Source organism: Toxorhynchites rutilus, chromosome 2 (genome assembly GCF_029784135.1).
Source record: "Toxorhynchites rutilus septentrionalis strain SRP chromosome 2, ASM2978413v1, whole genome shotgun sequence".
NCBI classification, from domain to species: domain Eukaryota; kingdom Metazoa; phylum Arthropoda; class Insecta; order Diptera; family Culicidae; genus Toxorhynchites; species Toxorhynchites rutilus.
In genome coordinates, this window is record NC_073745.1 from 186,084,651 (window position 1) to 186,107,906 (window position 23,256).

General features: G+C 39.2%; 1 protein-coding gene and 1 long non-coding RNA gene across 2 annotated transcripts; one reads left to right on the top strand and one right to left on the bottom strand.

The window, feature by feature from the left end:
• Positions 1 to 2,262: 2,262 nt before the first annotated feature.
• Positions 2,263 to 13,325, top strand: LOC129768842 (ubiquitin-conjugating enzyme E2 N). Its single transcript, XM_055770766.1, has 2 exons — positions 2,263 to 3,424; positions 12,531 to 13,325. The coding sequence occupies exon 1, from the start codon at positions 2,518 to 2,520 to the stop codon at positions 2,974 to 2,976; it is 459 nt and encodes a 152-aa protein (XP_055626741.1). The 5' UTR covers positions 2,263 to 2,517; the 3' UTR covers positions 2,977 to 3,424; positions 12,531 to 13,325.
• Positions 13,326 to 20,832: 7,507 nt separating this feature from the next.
• Positions 20,833 to 21,843, bottom strand: LOC129769807 (uncharacterized). The gene is made up of 3 exons (XR_008741977.1): positions 21,800 to 21,843; positions 21,307 to 21,740; positions 20,833 to 21,250 (listed from the first exon to the last, which is right to left on the bottom strand). It is a non-coding gene; the product is annotated as an uncharacterized LOC129769807 (long non-coding RNA).
• Positions 21,844 to 23,256: the final 1,413 nt, after the last annotated feature.

Here is a 23,256-nt window from a genome sequence, read left to right on the forward strand (position 1 = left end):
TGCCGTTTTGTGATTGCGTTTGCCACTCGCCACTCGCTGCAACTGCCTGTTGTCTTGATGTTCACCGAACCGAATGTGTTCTGTTCCGAATGCGGGTTTTCTTATCGTCGCGAGCAGCTTTGCCAGCTAACTCGATCACTTCAGCGGCCGAAACTATATAACGCCGGCTAGGTGGACTGGTACTAACGCGCTCGGCCTAGCTACCCTTGCGGGGAACTCCAGATCAACACGGTTCGAGTGGGATTTTGCCTTTCCCTTCACTTTTCCTCCTTTACCATGTCCAGACATGGATGCTTGGGTTGGTTTGTTGATGTGTTGTGATGCGAACCGATGTGGTGTACGGTTTGAATGAGAATGATCGTTACGGAAGGAAGGTATTGTATTATAGAGACTTTAAACTTTTGCAGTTCATTCGTCTCTAGCCTTGAGAAAGGCCCTTTGAAAACTCTACTCTATTCTACTTCAGCGCTACCACCTCCACCCTCTTGCCTTGAGAAAGGCACTCGATCCCTCGCCGTCCACCCGTCCAGCAACGATGTTGTCCAGTCGGTGTCCACACAAAGAATGGATCGTTACGGCAGCGGAGCGAGGATTTTTAAGCTGACTGGCTGGCTCGACAATTACGCATGTGTGAGACTGCGACCAATGTGTCGTTCATTTTTTTCTTTTTCCTTTCCAGTCGTGCTTCATTCTATTTCGCTGCTGCTCTGGTTGCCCGTTTTGGTCGGTACGATTTGAGGAGCACAAAATGGACCAATCAAAAATGGACACATAGTGCATTTTAACAATGCTTGATATTTCACAATTATTCAATTATTTATCTCAAGAAAAATGAAATGTTATTCGTTATGATAGATGCGTAGATATATTTCCTATCAATTGATGCAAAAACCTTTGCGATCTATTGAGAAATGCTCGAGTTATAAGCGTTCCAAATCTTGCATTTTTTCTTACTTGTTCAGTGCCTAGATTTCCATTTCACCCCCTATATCTTCCGGTTAGACGTAGTCCCACGTCAAAACAAGGCTTCTCCAGTTTCTTTGTTGTGGTCACTCTGAACGTTTCATTTGGATTTGCTTTACTTGATGACATATGTTCATATTTCCTGGCGAGATCTTCAATTTGCTGGTGTTCTTGAACTTTCTTCACCATATCGCTCACGGAGAGATTCCCTGCCCGCAGCAGCTCCTTCGCATCTGATGGTCTTGCATGCCCGCTATGATTCTGTCTTTAAGAATTTCCTCTTGTTGAGCCGCCGTATATCCACATTTTGCCGCTTTTTTCTTTAGACGCTTGACAAACTCGTCTATTTTTTCCTCATCCTGTTGACAAATCGTGTTGAATTCCGCTCGCTCTACTCGCTGATCACGAACAGGAACAAGATATTACTCTATTTTTTGTAGAATCGTTTCTGGTTTGCTTTTTTCCTCAGGTGTAAGATTTAGCTCTTCCACTAAAATGACGCCTTCAACACCAATGACTGCCATCAAAGTCGCGACTTCCTGTAAACGCTGTACACGTACAACGCAAGTACAGCTGTATGTCTGTCCCTGGTATAACAATATCTTCTTCGCCTAAAACATACGATGTGCCTGACCGATTGATCTGCATCATACCGATCGCTACGAGGTTTTTTAATTCGATTCCCGTACGATAATCAGCTGAATGTATTAATATCGGATTGATTGTTGTTGCAAATATTGATGGCCATATAGTCCGGTTAGGCAATGCGCAAATTGAGAAGTGTATAGCGCTCGTAAACGAACACTAGACCACCAACACGACTCATACGTGCCACAAACGTAGCGTGGTGGAGCGCATATTCAGTCGCAGTTTGGTGTAAATAACGTGCCACTCGCATACAATGTCTGATTCACACAGTTTTGCGCGATATATTTATTTACTAACACAATCACCCGACCGGTACGACCAGCACGAGAAACTGTGGTTCAGCCACAGCGTCACGCGAGTCGACACTCACGAGCGCTCCACAATCTCGCGTCATCTGGCCAATTTGCGCCGTTCTATCTGTTTTCATTAGCCACAAAAACAGGCGCTATATCGCGGCAAGTTACTCGCGCTATACGCGTCTCAACTTGCGCCTGGCCTCACTGTGAGGTGTTGTCAATATAATTCATTGAATCGTGAATGTATTAGCACTGAACGCACCATCGAAAAACAAATCGAATGTCAAAGAAACGAAACTTTCCCTAAACTTCAGTCGTTGTCCGTGCAGACGGCGCTGCTGCTGTAATCGCGTTTTTCCACTGCCAAAGAGAAAGACGTCGCCACCATTTATTAATTCGATTGCAGCAGAGAAGCACTAGTTAACAGAAATCCTCTTTACCGAAATACGATTGGCGAAAGATTGACAGCTGTAAAAATACACTGTTACATATCGCATAGTCACTCGGTCGGTCGGTTTTTAAAGTAGTGAAAACCTCGTGAGTTCACGGAAAAAAAGGAAAAGTCTCGACCTATCGTTAGGTGAGCAATAAAGAGAAAGAAGAGATAAAGATGGCTGCCCTGCCTCGTAGAATAATCAAGGAAACACAGCGCCTGATGCAGGAACCTGTCCCAGGGATTAGCGCCGTTCCGGACGAACAAAATGCGCGTTATTTCCATGTCATAGTGTTCGGACCGGAGGATTCCCCTTTCGAGGGTGGACTGTTCAAACTGGAATTGTTCTTGCCTGAGGATTACCCGATGTCAGCACCAAAAGTGCGATTCATCACAAAAATATATCATCCAAACATTGATCGATTGGGCCGTATTTGTTTAGATATATTGAAAGATAAATGGAGTCCAGCGTTGCAAATCCGCACCGTTTTATTATCAATCCAAGCCTTGCTAAGTGCCCCCAATCCTGATGATCCACTTGCAAATGACGTAGCCGAGCTGTGGAAAGTTAATGAAGCAGAGGCAATTCGAAACGCCAAGGAGTGGACCCAACGATACGCGATTGTGGATAACTAAAATGAAGTCTAAACTGATGCTAGACACTATTGGGCACGACGTTTTTAATTTATAAAAGAAGTGAATAAATTTACACACAAAAAATGATATCCCGGAGAATGAAGGCGAATGGTTAGATATAGTGAAAACGAGAATTAAAAAGGGGATTTTCTTGAGGCCCTCCTAGCAGTCCTACCGAATTTTGCACATCAAATGCAATATCTCGACTAGCAACAGCAGCAGCAGCAGCAACAACAAAAAACAACAATCGCTTCAGCCAAAGGCAGTTTTGAAAAATAAGCTGAAATTCATAAATCAAAGAATATAATGCGTAAACTGTAGCAGCCAATGCCGCCACTGTTGGAGGAGGAAGCAGTAGAAGTCGTTCGCTTTCTATTTTTTTTTGGTTTTATTTTTCTGCTTTTGTTTTCGAGAATGTTCAACGATGCAGTCTAATCGAGAATCAAAGGTAAATGCATAGCAAAACTTGTTTTTTTTACGTTTAATAGCGGTGTGACTCAGTCGTGATATTTTAGGATTGAAAATTCTGTAATAGTCGCACGTTCTAACATACATTTTAGTTGAGCAAGTGGTTGAACGATCGATCCCAAACAATATGTAGCATTTATTTCATTCGTAAGGTTTGTCTATTCTTTCGTAATACCTTATTTAACCACGGCTTATGTTTTCTTCGACAACTTCCTCTGTTGGTTGAAAGCCGATTATAAGATTATTTATATTTTTGAATGTACCATTGAAGGTGTACAAATGTGTGAAGAGGATGTTTTTTACTTTAGTTTTCGTTTTTTGGAATTCTTTTTTTAAATTGATCGAATAATAAGACTAGTCATGCAATGAAACAAAGTCAGTCTTTATTAGTTAAAAGTCGTGTAAATGTTTATTTGTCTCATGGAAGGAATTTAAGGCAGAAATTGTAGATGGAATTTGCTGTAAAAATAATTTATATGAACCTTGTGGAGTAAATAAATTGACAAATACCAATTTCAATCCAATTCCATTCCATTCTTTGTTTTGAAGAGGTTTCAAACTTTTCAGTACATTCGCTTCTATCTGCAATCCAAAGTCCATGGAATGAGAATCCCACAGTTTTTTGGGATTTGATTTTTTTTGGGATTCAAACACTAACATTTTCCGAGATCGTTACGAAAATGTACTCTTTTGTTCGTAATATGAGGGTCACACTGAGTTAGAATTCGGTATTGTTTAGCTCTCATCATCATGTTTAAATGATAGAGCAAGCCATATTAATATTAAACATTACCTCTCTTTGTTGTCGATCACCAGTCTGAGGATATGTCATGAATGTTCGTTACTCATATGATTTGACTCTAAATCTCGCCCCTTGTCATCAACAAAACGTTAACATTCGTGGATTGAGTCATGGTTCATCAAAAGTGAAGCTTCAGTTATTGATACTGGAGATGAAACGGCCAGATAGAGGGTAACGGATAGTTACCCACGGGAACAAATGTTTTTCTAAATTAAATTTATACTAGCGATATAGTAATGGAATTCAAATCGCAAATTAATCGATTAGGTTACTCAAAAAGTTGGAGCTCAAGAAGCATTTAGTTCTCAATAGCCATAAGCATAAGTTTTTCTAGTTGCTCTTCTCCCATCGTTGATCTTTACACATTAAGGACCGCACGTTCTGGGGCAAATTTGCACGCTTCATTTGTTCGGATTCCACAAATGAGATCACTTCCTTCGGCGTGGATGAGACGAAGGCGAGCCATCGGTAGGTCTTGTTAGATTCTTGGCAGACAAAGGATTTAACCATCAAGTGTAGAAAACGCGGGTTATTTCCACAATTTGTTAAGTAGGTTTTCAGTTTAGGAAGAACTGAAAAACTTCGTTCGACCGATGCTGTGGTAATCAGTGTTTTTTTTATAATCTCCGATATTTCGTTCTTGCCAAGTTCTGGCTTCGTATAAATCACAGTTCATTACCTAATTTCCTATTGTCAGAACTAGCGAATCGGCAGCAAAGGTCATCCCATCCAATATTATAGCGCAATACTTTGGTTCGTGCAATATAATTTATCGTTTAGAAGCAATATTGAAGCCCCTAGACCAGGAGTTCTCAAACTGTTTTGGGCAAGAGACCCCTTTTCCAGAATTAAGTAATACCTTAAGTCCCCATAGCCAAAATTTCTTTGAAAACGTATCTTTAGTTTTTTTCATACTGGATAATTATCAGTTTGAAAACATTGAAGATGATTAAATAAATAAACTTGACTTTTTTTTTCTCACGGAGGCGATCTGGCGTAGTAATAACATCCGCACCTCTCACGCAGAAGATCCCGAGTTTTTTCACACTCCCGACATTCTTCCAAAAAATGGAAGTAATGTGAAAAATCAGCCAAAAGTGTTGAAAGTCACTATAATATAGTAAAAAAAATATTTTCTCATCATACAGGTCGGACTCGATTATATATAATCGCAATTTCACTTTCAACGTTAAATTTCGAGTCCAATACATAATCGAATCACAAAACAGCTATTTTTCTATTAATGTTTGACATTCATACATTAAAGAAAAAAAATGTTTTCTTGAGATTCGATTATGTATAGGATTTGAAAATAAATGTTGAAAAAAATGATCGACTATATATAATCGAATCCGACCTGTATTCAACAAAATAAACAGAGATAAAATTTAGTAGATATCAAGTGCAATAAACAATTATGATACAAATTACTCACAACCTATAAAAACATTCAAATCGCAAGCCAATCTATCCACAACTACCAACATATCTAAATACGGTTCAATATTGGTTAGTTAAAGCCTTAAATCTTCGCGTTCGTTGATTTTCAAAATTCTGTTTCGCGTTTTTTGTGACCATAATGAAGCCTTTTTCGACAAAGTATGATGATGGAATAACGAGAAGATATTTTTCAGCAGTGTCTCACATTGCGGGATACTGTTTTTCAATGTTTCGTTATAACTAGAACATACGGCAACCTTGGTTGTACTCCTGCTTGAGCTCCTTTTCTGTGTTGATGATAATCAACTTTTCTTGCATGATCACCTTCGCTCTTTCCACGGATGTGATATAGTATTGATTTATTATCCATTGAAGAGTTGAAATTTTGAGGATCTAAAAATATTTCAGTAAAATCCTTGTGTAATGTTTCCGAATGAGTGACATATGATATTATAACATGATCTTGAAGCTTTTGTGATAATTTCTACAAATGCGGAAACTGTGAATTGTTCAATCAAGTTGAAATCGTCACCCTGCAGCTGAAACACAAATTCAAAAAAGCTGGAAACCTTGCTCTGCAAGGACTCTTGGTGGTCAGCGAACTCCAGCGTGTAGAAGTAACCGATGAAAGATTTCGTCGTTTTTCTCATATAGCTGAACAAATAATGGAGTGTTCAAAGAATTGCTTCGAAGGTTTTTGAGAGTACTCATAACATATAGTGAAGACTGATGCGATCTAGGGCTCAGATTTTTTGCTACTAAATGCTGTAAATGGACAATACCTTACGCAGTTGTAACTTTGAGTGAGCTGTAAAACCACGATGACGACCAACCATTGATGGTGCACCATCAGTCTCATTGTTCTTCCATGGAATAGCTTTTTCGGTGAAAAAAAACCGATCGATTCTCCTCTGGTATCAGTCTTCATATATGTAGCAACAATCATTTCTTCTATTTTTTCTATTTTCATCTTTTATGTATCGAACATAACCTAACAACAGAGCGTCATTGCTGGGTAATGTAGACTCGTACAGTTGAAGAGAAAATCTGTTGGTCTCTAATACATTGAACAACATTTTCCCTCTTCGCGACCCATCTCAAGTTTCCTGAAATAACTTTGAAAAAAAAAATTGTTTCGCCATGCACATGGATGACCAAGCATTTTGTAAATTCTTTCTTCAATCACTCTATTCTAGTTTACTTGATTTAGCTATGTAAATACCTTGTAATCTCTCAAATTAAATTAAAAGTTGAGTACATTATCATTCAAGATCCAACGTATTTCAGAACGCTTATGAACTTGCAACCTAAGGGCAAGCTTGTTATACAGTAAAATATCAGCATGTTTGGACATGAATTTGATGATCACACTTCGTGTTAACCCTTTCGTTACGAGGGTGGTCTTCAGACGACATGAAAGTGATACTGCACATCGATCACACCAGTGCGATGTGAATACTTTTCGGCGAAGTGCTCCGTACAGGGGTAGCACTTCGGCGTAGCACACTGCCGTAATGAAAGGGTTAAATCGCGTATATGTTTAAAATACAGAGAAATGTCAAACATGCCTGAATAATTCGTACGCTCACAGTATCACAGTATCAGTATTACAGTATCTTGCACGAACCTGTTCACGTTTTTTTACCTGCCGAATTTTTCGTCTTATACTTTTTGTACTTTTTTTATTTCATCTTGTGCACACTCATCGTCTTGTTGAGTTTTTAAAATATTTTCTACTTAGATATTAGTCATTCGCAGGGTTGCCACATCTACAAAATATTCTGTATTTTAACAGATTTTTCGCTAAATTTCAGATACAGACATATATACAGAATTTCTGCAAAGATACAGAATTTAATGATATTTTTCAAATTCAAATTGAAATGTTAAATTGCTTACAGTTTATTTTCTCTGTCTACCTTCTTACTAATAAACTTTGTTTTTTGTCGTTGAATCATGAAGATATGTACCTTGATTTATAATAATGTTAAACCATATGAAATGTCACCTCACTTCTTCATTCCTGCTAAGGACGTTTTTGGGATACTTCTTGATAATTCCACATTCATCAGCGTGTGTTGAGTGAATGTTTTCGCTCCACAATGCCAACAAAACAAAGTTCTGAAATCGGTTGGCTTCCACAATGATGGACTCTTTTCTGAAAGCAAAAAACTATGTATCGACTCAAGGAGGAGCGTCAGGGGTGAAATTGACGGAAAATTTAGGAAAAGCAAAGTTCAACAAAACCATGTATAAACATCATACAATTTATTATGAGAATTTTTTTATGATTTATTTTGTTGTATTGATACTACATAAACAAACCATAAATAAGAACAAAAACTCAAAATGAAAATAAACCTTTCTTTCCATTTTTTCCGTTAGTATTTTGGTACATTTTTTTTATGCTAAAAATACGAATATACAGATTTTTTCAGAAAATTTTACAATATCAAATGTGCCAACCATGGTCATTTTTATACCCAGTTATTCCTGGTTCACGTAACACAACTTATGGAGTATCTTTAATATTTCAAATAAGAACTTGTGTTATTTTATAGGGGTCGATATTCAGACCCCGTCGACCTCCAAAATCAATTTTCGTTTCTGTCGACCGCTGGGAAACCGAAATCGACCCCAATGGTTACGATATCGACCACTTTGAGAAACCCTGCCCTGAACGAACAATTATATTGCGCAAACCAAAATATTCAATATTATTGATCAATAATATTGAACGTCTACGGGCCGCTTTAGCTGTTTGGGAAACTCCGTGTTGAAGTGTTTAAATTTGGAGCAGTCGAGCAAACTTAAAAAGCTTTGCTTACTAAGATTAGCAAACCGCAAAATCAGCTCGTTGAGGATGCGGTTGACAATAGAGATGTTAACTTCAGCACATTTTGCAATTTGATCTCCGCTACTGCTACAACTTGCCGCATCTAAACATGTTCCCAAACAAAATTGAATTTTCATTTTTTTTTGACTTAAATTTTCTTTATTTTCCATTAATTTTGATTATAAAAAGTTTTAATATTATAAGTGATCTGCTTTCTTCTAGCATCTTTGTTAATTGATTTTTGAATATTTAGATTTATTATTATTAATATTAGATTTATTAGATTTATTATTGTCTTATTCTATTTCTTTTTTATTTCAAGACATTTTGTTTATTTTAATTATTAAAATATAACACTACCTACTTAAACTAATTTTAATCTAAACCTTAATCTAGCCGTACAGATTTCGTACGATTTCGAGGCTTGGCAGCAACTCCTGAATCCTTCTACCAACATTTCGTTTTTTTTTATCCAACGGCAAGATATAAGCCAACTCGTGCATTTCAGTGTTTGGTGTCCTAGGTGGAGTCTTTAAGAGCATACGAAGGATCTCATTTTGTATTCTCTGTAATTCTAGTTTATGACTATTTGCACAGATCTTCCAGATTGGCACGCCATATACAATCACTGGAAAGATAGTTTGTTTGCAGACAACAAGCTTGTTCTTCAGTGACAGATTCGAGTTGCGATTTGTTCCGAAAGGTCGTCCAATCCTCTGTCAAGTTTGACAGAGAGCGGTCTAGTCACTCTACCCTTGTAAATGATTGCGGTGTCATCTGCGAACAGCGACAGAACGCCATCATCCCGAAGGGAAGGAAGGTGAATATGTTGGAGAGTATTGACCCAAGAATTTATTCAAAAAAATAAATTAAAACAAAATTGAATGATTCTAAGTTCGTGCCATTCAGGAAGACCCGGAACATTCTGTCGGAGAGATAATTTTTGATTATCTTCACTAGGAAAATGGAAAAACTACCTGTGCAGCTTGTACACCAGACCATCATGCCAGACATTGTTGGAGGCTTTTTCAAGTCCAACAATGCCATGGCATATGTTTTTGCCACTGACTTGTTCCGTCCGATAATGTTACAGACTCTTGTCAGTTGATGAACAGTGGATCGTCCTATTCTTCAAGAAAAACATTGTCTTCCTCAGCTAGAAAGAATAGCTTTTTCAAAAAAAATTAGAAACAGCAGACAGTAGACTACTGGGAGGATAGTTAGAAGGCCTAGAGAGATCCTTTCCAGGTTTAAGGATTGATATGACTTAAACTATCTTCCAGCTCAAGGGGAAGTAACCAAGTCAGTGGCATTGATTAAATATCAATGCTAAATGATGGTAGAATCTGTCACTCTGTTTCCTGAGCTCCAGATTAAAGGTATTGTCGAAAAGTGAGGCCTTCATATTCTTCAAAGTTTTCAGAGAGGTCAACTGTTCGTCAGCTGTGATATCTTGATTAATTAGAACATTAAGCTGACTTTGATCAATGAGGAGATTTGTATCTGAAACGGAAATCTCAAAGGGACTATTGATGTTCAGCCCAAGATTATGGGACTTGACGAAGTGCTGTCCTATCTCATTAGCCTTCTCCCCAAGTGTCTCCAAACCATCTGTTGTGTTGTTAACCGAAATAAGAGGGTTAAGCGGTGAAAGCAGGTAAGCGGTCTAGGTTTGCTTTTCAGAACTTTGGCTGGTTTCCAAAATGCAACCGTAATCGCTGATTCGACCTCCTCCAGCGATTGGTCGATGTCTTCAGTTTCAGAACTCGATCGAAGAGATCGATGTTCTCATCCACACACCGTTTAACCCTTCGTTACGAGCGTCGTCTATAGACGACATCCGCGCGACGTCCTGTGTGTACGAGTGTCGTCTATAGACGACATCCGCGCGGCGAGCTGTGTGTACGAGCGTCGTCTTTAGACGACATGAAATTCATACTGCTCTTTGATCACACGAGCGCGACGTGCATACTTTTCGGCACAGTGCTCCGTACAGGGGTATCACTTTGGCGAAGCACACTGCCGTAATGAAAGGGTTAAACCTGTCCCAGTTTACTCGGTGATAATCCCTTCGAGTGTTTTGAACTGATCACTAGAATCACCGGAAAATTGTCAGAGCTCAACTCTTGGAAAATCTCCGGTTGAGAGACGTTGCTTCCCATCTTGGTAATGAAATAATCGATGGTCGCATGTGCCCCGCATCGCTACAACCGAGTTGGGGAGTCAGAGCTCAAGATATTGTAATGACCCTCCTGAAGATCGGTTCCCAAGATGATCCGGTTCCGGTTATGTCTGCTGTTGCCCCAAGCTTCGTGTTTAACATTAAGGTCACAGTCGATAATGTACCTCATCTGCCGCCGTGTTAGCTTCATAATGTCCTTTCGATAGTCACTTGCTGAACCATCCCTAGGACTGTAGGCAGTGATGATGTTGATAGGACCGACAGATGACTCAACTTCGACTCCAATGTCTTCGATTATTTTCGTTCGGATACTTGGCAACGATGTGTTCGTTCTTAATCAAAAATGCGTTCTAGTTGGCGACTTTGATAAATTCACGTTCCATACTTGTTGATGAAGGATGTAACGGCTTCAAGCTGTTGTGTTCTGGTAAGACAGGTGCGCATGATAATCATCACCTCAGACATGATTTCGATCAATTCCTCTGCTGTAAACGGTGATTCGTCATGTTTGTTTGAAGAGATCGGAGCGGAAGCTTGATGATTGTTTAAAGGAAGCGGGGCCATGTTTGAATCCATCCGCATAAGATCAAGTGCTGGATACTGTGATTCAGTGTTAGCTGGAGCAAGACGAGCACTGCGCTGTCGACCAGGTCCTATTGACTTGTGACGGCATAATGGCATGGTTAACTAAAGCTGTACCGGACTTGTCAAAAGGTCATGCGTTTTTGAATTTATGTTTTCTGAGATTTCCTAGAAATATCAGTGGTTTCGTCGATCATAACTGCAACGAAATCATCCTGTTTTATTTCCCGCGCGATATGCTCTAGTATGGTGGATCCAGCAATTTCAACCAACTAATTCTGGAAGTGCATCCGTCGCTCCAGAAAATACATTGATGAAGTCAGAAAATGATGTATCTTTCGTAGCCAAAAAGATACACATATCCTTATAGTTTCCTCTATTTTCAGACGTTGTGTTTTCATCGTGACCACGGAAGCCTAGCCCATGTATGCCGAGTAAACAAACTAATTCAATAAGAGGTTTCACGCCTTCCCTGTTCTTGTTGACAGTTGAATTATGCTTCTTTCTTGCGACTTCATCAGTATGATGAAACGCATCTTCCATGCGAGTTTTCCTAAACATTCCGCATGTCATATTGTAGTTGACTTGCTTTTTGGTAGCTGAATGGGCTTTCATTGCGGAAGATAGATGATTCAAATCTGAGTATCCCACTCTTTAGGATATACTGCAAATTCGCGTCGCAAGCTGTAGCATTGAAATTTCATGTAACAATTTTACCGTTTCTAAGGGAGGGTTTAGACTAGTGATATATTCATGTGAAGAAATATGATGAGATTTATAGAAATCGCATCAACCGTTTACACTAGCGTGAACTTCTATAATGAATATATTCATATTTTCGGTGAATTTATTCACCTGAAGTAGAACTGCATCCAACTTTAGTGATTTCTCACCAGTGAGAAATTCACAAGCGTTTACATATGCTGAATTTATTCAAGTTATATATACCTCGAATAAGTGTATCATATTTATTCTCACCCGTTTACACCTATTTTCAGGTGAATAAATCCATCTATAGCTATAGATCTCCCTAATGTAAACCCGCCATAACACAGGTCGTTTTTAACATGCTCAATTTTGCTTTTTCAACATTGTTCAAATCGCGTTATTTCGAGAGAATCGCATAAAATAAAATCACCGGAAAAATGGCGTAAAAAAAGTATCCACTGTAAAATAAGATTTTCAACTTCAGTGGAAAATACTATAACAATCTCCAAAATAATAATTTTCCCGTTTGCTTCCAGATCGTGTACATTGAACGCATTGGATTCTGGAAATCCAAGCAACGAATAGGACTGGCCTCTCGCACGTTTCCCGTTCACAACGCAACATCCAATCTCCCTTTCCCCATCTGCTGCACGTATTTTTAATAAATTATAAATTCTTTCACTACAAAAGCGTAAAAAGCAGAAAAAAACATAAAAAATAAAACCAGCAGTAAATTATAAAATGATAACATTCGCTCGTTTGATATCGAAATAAATTTGAAGATCCTTTCGAATGGTGTACTATCGAGAAACAACAACAACAACCGAGACAGTTTAGAATAACCAATTTTTTCTGTAAGCCTGCTGCGCATTGTGCTAGAGTATCACACACACACACACACACACATTCTCACATTCGTTGGGTATACATACATTCGCGTGTGTATAGATGTGTATGACACTTTTTTCCTGTTATGTGGTTCTCTCCGATCAGATATTTGAATATTCCGCAAATTTTAACACGAGCATTAGGTGGAGAACTGATGTCGCAAAATAACACGACGACAGAAACAGAAACAAAGCTGCAACGGAGTTCTAAACGACTAAATGACAGACAGTTCTAGTAATTGAAGGAGTATAAATATTAATATTATTATTATTATTATTAATCAACTCTATTTAGTGAATCCAATTCAATTGAGTAAGGATTAAAAGGAGTGTAAACTGGAGGAATAATTATAACAGTAACTTTAATATTAATGCCAGAAGAAGTAAGTGTACATTAGAGAATGGAATAAAACACTTTAGAAAAAAACATAAACCTTCATTTAATCAAGCTTTTTTATTCCAATTCGTATTCTTGTAAGGCTCGATCACATTTGTTTTACGGAGTGAACTATTCATTTTTTATGTTAACATAGATATTGAAGCGTACCATCGGTACTTCGCGTGACTGCAGGCATAAAATAGACCCCATTCGTGGTTCTTAACTTCTTGTCCAGTAACTCCTATCCCTACCTTCCCGTGGTGCCGGCTGGGGTACGAGTAACCATAGTGAAGATCGGGTAACCAACCCCAAGGGTATCTTGGTCGTATGCTGACAGGAAAAGGGGCCTATCAGAGGCTCTGTTCACCATGGAGGTGCGGCTTAAAACAGCGTTTTTCCCCACGACAGGGCAGCTGATCCCTGTCTTCGTACCAGCGGGGATTTTAAATAGAGCTGTGCACGATGACTCTCCGGCAAGGCAGAGGATTGGTGCAGACCCTGCAAGCCATCCGTAAAAATGAAACGCACAGAGAAAAATCACAAAGAAATTCGAGACAGGACAATCGGACTAGACCCACGTAAAGACCACGGGCTAGAGATTGGAAATTCGGAACATGGAACTGCAAGTCTCTCAACTTTCTTGTGAGTACCCGAACCAAACCAACGAAAACGACATAAGACTTATCGACTTCGCTGCCTCCAAGAACATGGCCATACGTAGCACCTTCCAGCACAACCTCCAATACCGTTACTCGATGTATGCTGTATGCTCGTCTCGATGAATGCTGGAACACCTTGAAAGCGGCAATTAACAGCACAGCAGAAACAGTCATCAGGTATGAACAACGAGGACGACGGAACGAATGGTTTGACGACGAAAGCCAAGCGTTTTTGAACGAGAAGGATGCATCAAGCGCAGCCATGCTGAAACGAGCGACTCGACAAAGCGTGGAACGATACATACTCACTCGAAGGCAGTAAACACATGTTTTTCGGGATAAAAAGCACCACCTGGAAGAGAAAGAGTGCTAGGAGATGGAACTGCTTTATCGTCCTCGAAAATCACGTAAGTTCTTCAAGAAACTAAACACCTCGCACAATGGCTTTGTGCCACGGGTGAAAATGTGCAGGATCAAGGAATGAGGCATTTTGCTGAACGAACGCGAGGTCATCGAAGCTGGAGACAGCACTACGATGAACACTTGAACAGCGCACAGACCCCCGACGATGGCTGAAGTTTTTTTTTATCCCATTTATTTATTTTAGGCTCATTAGCATTTTAGCTGTAACAGAGCCGAATTTTAATCGTGTACATGTCACATGGTTATCATATCTATAATTAACACATTACACAGTTGTCATTTGCCAGTATTCCTTCTATACCATATGGTACATTTACACAGTAGCCATTTAGGCGTAAGAGTATTCTTTCTGTTCATCTATTATCCAGTTAGACCACCGAACAGCGGAGACAGTTGATTGATCATTGTTAATTATTTATAGAACAGCAGCCCGATGTGTCTTGCAGAGCAGAGCAATTGTATGGATGAATCGATCTCCATGATGATTGACACAAAGATGGTCAATGAGGGCCCTGAGATTTGAACTCACGATCGATCGCTTACCGAGAGAACGCGCAACCAATGTAACTACAGAGACCCCCAATGGGTGAAGTTGAGGAGGCCATTAACAGCTGAATAACCACAAAGCAGCTGTAAGGATGGCCTCGCAGCGAACCTCCGGGAAAACTTGTAGAGTGTATGTACTGGGGTATGTATATCTGGGCAGAAACTATCGTAGTATCGGGCGTAGTTGTTTCACAGTTTTCGCCAAGGCTGCAACTGATAAGGACGTCAGTGCATTTAGGAGGCACAATAAACGTTGGAGTTAAAGAAAATTTGGTCCATTGATTTATATTTTGCATTTTTTCACTGTCAACCGAAATTAATCCGGAAGTCCGAAATTAGTTAATGCATACGTTATACCGATCAGCCTCAGATAATTGACGTATTGAAAGATAACTCCTTCGAGCTAGCTGAGGAAGTCATATGCTGGCAATCACGTTCAAATGAAATTACATAGAATCTTTCGAATAAGACTAAATACATGACAATTTATATTCTGCGCCACGAATGACGTGAGATAGCAAAGTTTCTCGATTTACTCTAGAAGCTTACATTTTATCTTCTTCACCACCTTTTGATCTCCTAACCTGCGGCCCACCGGGCTCTTCTGGTTGGCCCCTCTGGCCCGTTACCATTTTGTATTTGTAACAATCACGAAAACTTAAGAAATCATCTAGGAAACATTAGATGAGAATAATGGAGTTTGACACATTACACATTATTACACATTAGTTAATTGTCTAGTTAAGTAGTATTAGTAGATTACATATCTATTAAATATGTTTAATCCGATCATTAGGGCTAATCCTGGTGACGTTAGTAAATAAAATATGGAACTGAAAATATGAATATGAAATCATTACCTATTTTCTGACAAAAGACTACGTCTTCCATTAAGAGCGTCAAATCAGAAAACATGTTTTTTTATGAAATAGTTTTAACGTTAATAATCTGAACGTACATAGTATAGTCATAAATACTGGTACATGAGTAAACGTATTCTACACACAAACAGTAATAGACTCTACAGGTATTTGACAGTTGTTACTTTTAGTTCATTATTGCGCAATAAATTTGTAGCATCAGTTGTTAACAATCATGTAGCATGGATAATGGCGATATCTATCGCACTTTGTAATCACTTGGAATTACCCGAACTAATTTCGCGTATCGTGCTGGTTAGGCCGAGGACATAGTAAACGCGGTGCGGTGCGATGCGATGCGATGTGGAACGATTAATTGGAGCTCATCGCGTGCTATGACATACTGATCGCTTTGGATCGCGCGTTTTCTGATGTTTATTCCACTCCATTCCACATGTAAACAACCAAGCACAATGATGCTAGATATAATGCCATGCCTTCATTTTGTAAACAGTTGAATTGTGAGATATTTAATTCAGTAGTAAATTGTATGTATGCGATATTTTTCTCAAAAAAGCTTCAACCGAACATCTAAAATGAAAAAAATTAGTGGGTTATATCTATGATATAACCGCAAGGTTCACGTGGAACTACCTTAGCTTAGCAATCATTCGTTTGTATTGATTAAATTCTTGATTGAATGAAACAGTTTCCAAATTCAATTGAGTTCAATATATTTGCTCTGTGAGTGAAAAAAATGAACAAATGCCGTGTAAAGTCAATTCATTTATTGTGATTGATTGTTCTTCGTTTCAAGCAGATTTAATGACGGACCTTTTACGTTTGGTATGATGACTAGAACAAAATATATGTACGGAAGAATTATCAAACGTTTGATGAACCAGCCTAAGGCTGAAAATCTTTCCAATAAAGACAAAAAAAAATTATCAAACGATTTTTTTATTTTACATTTCCCTCTGAAGTTTACATCCCAAAAGTGTACATACTTCTCGAATCTCGAATTTGCTTGAAACTGGGAAGTTCATTCGCTTCTAGTGGCTGCACGATTTTCCCAGGTTCCTAAGTTTAGAAGATCATGTTAGGACAGACATATTCCACTCTGCACAAAGGCAAGCGAGGACAAAAGTACTCGCAGTTTGCATTTATTTGCAGAGCCGATTTCCCCAGAAACCTCGGTTTTGAAGTCTGTGTTAGGGAAACACATTTCAATCGGAACAAAAATACCCCCGATTTGTATGAATTCGCAATGCCGATTTCCCCACGCTTCATGGATTTGAAGTCTGTGTTAGGGAAACACATTCCAGTCGGAACAAAAATACCCCCGACTTGCATGAATTTGAAATACCGATTTCTCCAGGCACCTTGGTTTAGAAATCTCTATTAGGGAACACATTTCGGTGGGAACAAAAGCTCCCCCTACTTTCGTGTGTTCTTTTTCTTCTTTTTGGCTTTAAGAGGGTTTAAACTTTTCAGTTCACTCGCCTCTAGGCTCTTTCGTGTGCTTGCAATGCCGATTTCGCTGCTTGGTTTTAAAGTCTGTGTTAGGGAACATTTTTCGATGAGAACAAAAGTCCCCCTACTTTCATATATTTGCAATGCCGATTTCCTCAAGGCTGCTTGGATTTGATGGCTGTGTTAGGGAAACCGTAAATCGGGCCAATCAAAACGATGCAGTTAGGGCGTTTAGATAACGCCTAATATTTTACAGTTATTCAATTGTTTATCTAATGAAAAACAACATTTTGTTAGTTGCGATAGATGCGTAGAAATATTCCCTATCAAGTGATGCAAACATCTCTCCTGTCCAGTACGAAATGTTCGAGTTATAAGCATTCGAAATCTTTCATTTTTTTCCTGCATGTTCTGTGTTTAGGTTTTCATTTTACCCTCCATATATTCCGGTTAGACGTAGTCCCACGTCAAAAAAAAATAATCGAAACAATCGTAAATAATAATTTAACAGCTAAATTTCTATTTTCGTTCGATGAGTTCGATTGTGAAGATATTTATGAAAATCGTCTGGCAACTCAGTGAACAACTTTCCTATGGAAGTAGTGCGTGCTGCAATCTGCAATGCTGCAATAAATGGTCAAATCGTCTCCACCTATGCTGGAAGGCAAACGTAGAATATTTTGTTTGTGTAATTTGTAGCTGCTGAATAGCTGAATAAAACTTTGAAAGAAATTTTATAAAAAAGATGATTTGCCAATATTCCGTGTCATTTTCACATTTTCCTATAGTGTTTCCGCTGCCGAGTATGTATCAGCGATGTACAATATTTCAATATAATATATGCTGCTGATTAGACGAGCGTAAATCAGTCGCTCGAAATGAAAATGCAGCATTCGTTCTACGAACAATGTGGATAGAGAAAATGTTTTAATCTAAGCTCCGCCGTATTCTATTCATTGAGTATAAACAAGTCATTCGCGATTTCTAGCTAAAGTATTCACAATTCATCAGTCATTCAGCTACCGATAGCGAGGCTTCCGGAATGACCTTTCCCAAGACCGAGTGTTTTAGTTTTCCAAATTAATCAGGGCTAGAGGCGAATGAACTGATGAATTTCAAAGCCTCTGTAATTCAAAACATCATCGTCATCATCATTCAAGTCGTCTCGCTTCAACTATCAGACAGCAGTCTTTGTTAATGCTGATGACACACAGCGGTTTGCTCAATTCTAGGGAAGAATGAAAGATTTCGCAATTGGCAATTGTAATTTTGTTCGGTGGGGGACCGCGTCGATTTGCATGCCGTCTGACAAAAAGTGTCTGTATTTTATTAAGTTTAACCCCTTCACGTATAACGTCGAACCACACTCGTGGCGATTAGACTGTGCCAGAACGTACAAAATCGAACCACACTCGTCATCTATCGATGTGAAGTGGATACATGCTTCAGGCGTGTGATGATGCGGGATTGCTACGATCGTAAGTAAGATACACACACTCAGCAGAGTATCGAAACGACTCACTGTGCTCGTGTTTGGGCCCTGTTGTTGGAAATATTAAATCATACGGCAAGGGGTTAAAATTCCAAGAACGAGGGCGTTCCGTTTGGGTAGAAAATTTTGAGCGTCAATACCTCTTTGTTGGCTGAACAAAGCGTGATTATCAATCACTTCATTCGAAAGATAAAAGATGTATGAGTAATGCTGGTTACTTTTTGGCGCAGAAACTTGTTTCAATTCAGAGTAACATAAACACCGAAAAGGCAGTGGAGGTTTTTAAATAAGTTCCTAAAGGGAGGGCTCTTGAAGAGCTCTCATTCGTTTCATTTAAGGTCGGCTGGATCTTGAGCTAAAGGACACGACTCTCTCTGCATCCTCATGGCAGAGAGGAATAACTTTCCGTCAATTCGATTTTCGACATACTGCACCTCCGAGACAAATATTTCGTTTCGAAACAACATCACGAGAGTCACCGTCACATTAACCGTCAGGCAAGTCATAATACAATTTGTTTTTCTAATGAACGAGCGACTCGGCAACTCCGTAATACACCACACTCCTCACCATCTCACGTTGTCAATCCATCGACCCTGCTTGACTCTACAACTAAACACACAGCGTTAACTCTGTATTACCAGAACGTACGTGGACTCCGCACGAAAACAACCCACAATCCAGTCGACGAACAAAATATCGACCTAACATTGGCCGAAATGCTGTGACTTCTCCGTCTTGCCTACACCCAGAAAACAGATTACTAAAATATGCCAAATCTTTGGTAAGGCAAACATTAGTAGAATGTACAGATTTTCTGTAAATATTAATCAACTGTATGTAAAATCAATGTTAGATGCAATATACATCCTTGCCAATGATTGGTACATTTTACTACGCGGTATCGGTAACTTTAACGATTGTCATTGCTGGAAACCGTGAAAGAAATGTAAACAAAACATTATTAACCTAATTGTCGAGCTGATAATTGAGTTGAGCGGAACTACTTTTCGATAATGTTTCTCCACAGAAAAAGGTCGAATTTACCCAGACAGGTGAGTGACGTTCTTGAAAATTAATTCAATTTATGTTCTTTAATCAACATTGATACATATTGGACTCGAATCGTCAATCCGGAAACCCCGGAATTAAAAGTTCCGCTGTATTGTGGTTATTTGTATATCACAAACACATATTGTTTTGTAATTCGTATTTTTTCGAGTAATAAAATGACTAAAATTGATTATGTATTTTCCTTTTAATATTTCATTTAATTTTAATAACAAACCAATTCAAACAAAAGGCAAGCAGTGCTGGAAGCAGCGCTGCAAGCAGGTCGACGTCTTGCACATGTTGGCAAAAAAGTGGCGTCAAGTTGGTCGATGAATACATATAAAAGGTCGATAAATCGATTGCAAGGTGGCAGCATTTGAGGTCGATTGTTGACATTTCATCGACCCAATCTTGGCAGGCAAAACGGAATGTGGGAAACGATCTGTTTTTCGCCTTGTCTAACAGTGATTACGACGTCATTGCGTTCACTGAAAAAAAAAGCCTAATTCGTGATTCACTTTATCCGTACGTACATCGGATCATTTCCGAGCACCAGCATGGGTTTGTGAGAAAACGCTCGACCACAACAAACCTAATAGTGTATGTCTCTTCGTTGGTCGCCGCTCCGGAAAAGTGTCAGCAAATTGATGCCATCTATATTGACTTCGCCAAAGCATTCGATATAGTGCCGCATTCTCTTGCGGCGGACAAATTGAGCAGAATGGACCTACCCCACAAATTGACTCGCTGAGTTCTCTCATACCTAGTGAACCCCGATTTTTGAAATTAATCGTTCATCCACTAATCGAACACTTTTCGGAAGTTTAAACAACCCACATTCCGTTTTGCCTGCCAAGATCGGGTCGATGAAATGTCAACAATCGACCTCAAATGCTGCCACCTTGCAATCGAGTTATCGACCTTTCATATGCATTCATCGAACAACTTGACGCCACTTTTTCGCCAACATGTGCAAGGCGTCGACCTGCTTGCAGCGCTGCTTCCAGCACTGCCTGCTGCTTGTTTGTATTGGTTTGTTATTGAAAATGAAAAGGAAATACATTGATCGATTTTAATCATTTTATTGAAAAAAATTTATAAAAATCCATGTATAATAAAAATAAGGTATATAATGGAATCGGTGCATCCGGGTTGTCTGGATTGACGATTCAAATCCGACTGAGTACATTGATGAATACCTCCTTGCCCTTGATGACACAGATATGTGGCTGAGGAGGATTCTTCAATGTGCGTGAAGCACGGGATCTCCGATGGGGAAAATTGCTCGAAATACTATCGATGGCCAGGTCCTGCTGCTGTTGCTGTTGATGCTGTTCCCCGGAATAGCACCCTGGACTTAAAGGATACTGCTGCGGGAAAGCTGATGCTGTTGGCTGGTGTGACAGAAGTGGAAATAAGCAATGTGGTGATGAGGGAAATCATCTTTCTCATTCGCCGATTGATTGAGTCGGATGTATTCATAGCTGAAACAAAATAAAATGATTAGTAAATGAAAAGCAGAAATGAATTCCCTACTCACCAGTTGTATGATCCGGATAAAAATGCGAACATTAAAATATCATGCGATTACGTTCGCTTACATCGCCTATTTTCATTCTACTATACAACGGAATCAGTTCATTCGGGTTCCTCCGGGTGGTAATTCAGCTGAGCAAGTTGATAAATACCTCCTTGTCGTTGAGTTTTCGTGTCCGAAGAGGATTTTTGAATGTGCGCGAAGCACGGAACCTCCAATGGGGAAAGTTCTTCGCAATACCATACCATGGTCAAATTCTGCTGCTGCTGTTAATGCTGTCCCCCGGCATTGCCAACAGGGGTTGGAGGTTACTGCTGCAGGAAAACGGATGTTGTTGGCTGCTGTGATAGAAGTGGAAATCCGCACTGTGGTGATGGGAGAAATCATCTTTCTCACTTACCGATTGATGGAAGCAAACGAGTAGAATGTATTCATAACTGATAAGACAAGATAAAATAATTAATAATTAAAAAGCCGAAATATATTTCATACTCACCAGTTGTATGATCCATTTGTTTCTGTTTGAGATGACAGTTTAGGAGTGGAAAAAAGAACCACCAGTGATGCCATTTGGTTTGTTTAATTATTCAGTATTTTCGACTAACGAACTATCCGCGTTGGCGATATTGGGGAATAGGCATGACAGTATGGATTTGCAGAAGGAATGAATACACTTTTAAAATGAAAATTATGAATGAACATGATTTTTCCTTAATCAAATTAGTACTCTATGTAAGTGAAAATCACCATTGCCTGCAAGTGGTGAAAAAATGTCATAAAAAAATATGTTTTGAGATAATTTTATATTATAATGACAAGTTTTTTTGAGAATATCCGAACGTCTATAGAAAATAATTCAAGTTAGGGTCATGACAACGTACTTTAAGTAGAAAAAATTATGCCAGGAAAAAAAATTCATACAAATTTTAGCAAATATAAACTGATTCGGGCCGACTAATATGATAGAGAATAGTTTGCCTCATACAAACTAATGCCGTATCCAGATGTCGATACCTAATCGTCGTCATCGTGAATAGGTAACAGCGTTACGGTCGTTGTTAGGTCGATGTTTTTTTCGTCGATTGGATTGTGGGTACTCATACCTCACCGAACGTTCTGCTTACGTGTCTACCTGTGTGTCGTACTCTGTTTGGACCAGGACACGGCATAGTCATAGTCAACTGAGGATAGTCGGCTGACTAATCGACTGACTATATCCATAGTCAGTCGGTAAATGACTTTTGGCTCTTCACGCAGTTTCTCCGCCAAAACGACTGAACAGTCAGTCGGGCGTTTAGTCGCTATCTCCCTCTACCGACTCGACTATATCATTCCATTCTTCCCAGTCAAATTGTCCTCATTGCATTTTGAAGTGACTTCCCCCAAAAACGAATTCGTTCCTCTTTCTCTCCCATGCACGTTTGCATGCATCGATGTTTGAGTTCACCGTGGTTTGACAAATGCTACAGGTGATTATAGAATTTTTTGCAGCGTACACGAAAACTACTCACACGTATAAAATAGCGTGCAGTGTGTGTGCGCTATTTTTCACGCCTAATACTAACTAATACTAATGCGAGGACCTTTATAGCATACTTGATAAATGTCTAAGTTCGTTGATTTGAGTTCACGATGGGCAGAAAAAACCGTCCATTGATGGGGTAACTACTTTTTTGCATCAGGAATCAAGTTTTCGTTCCTCTTTATATGGACGTGCGTACGCGGGTACAAAATGAGTATCAGGGGGAAATGGAAATGCGGATTGAAGTCAGTTGAATGAAGAGGCAGAATTGTATTCATTAGTCGAGTCAGTTAAGTCAAAATATTGTGCTCGCCCTGGCCAACCTCAGTTTTTGTTTACTACTGTGAACATTTTTTTTTGCCACAGACACCCACAGTGAGTGCCTGTATTGTTCTCGCGAGAACACGAATGAATCGTGAATCAACCATCTT

What these genes read in the sequence shown, in the direction of transcription:
- LOC129768842 (XM_055770766.1), top strand. Translation starts at nt 2,518, where the DNA reads ATGGCTGCCCTGCCTCGTAGAATAATCAAGGAAACACAGCGCCTGATG.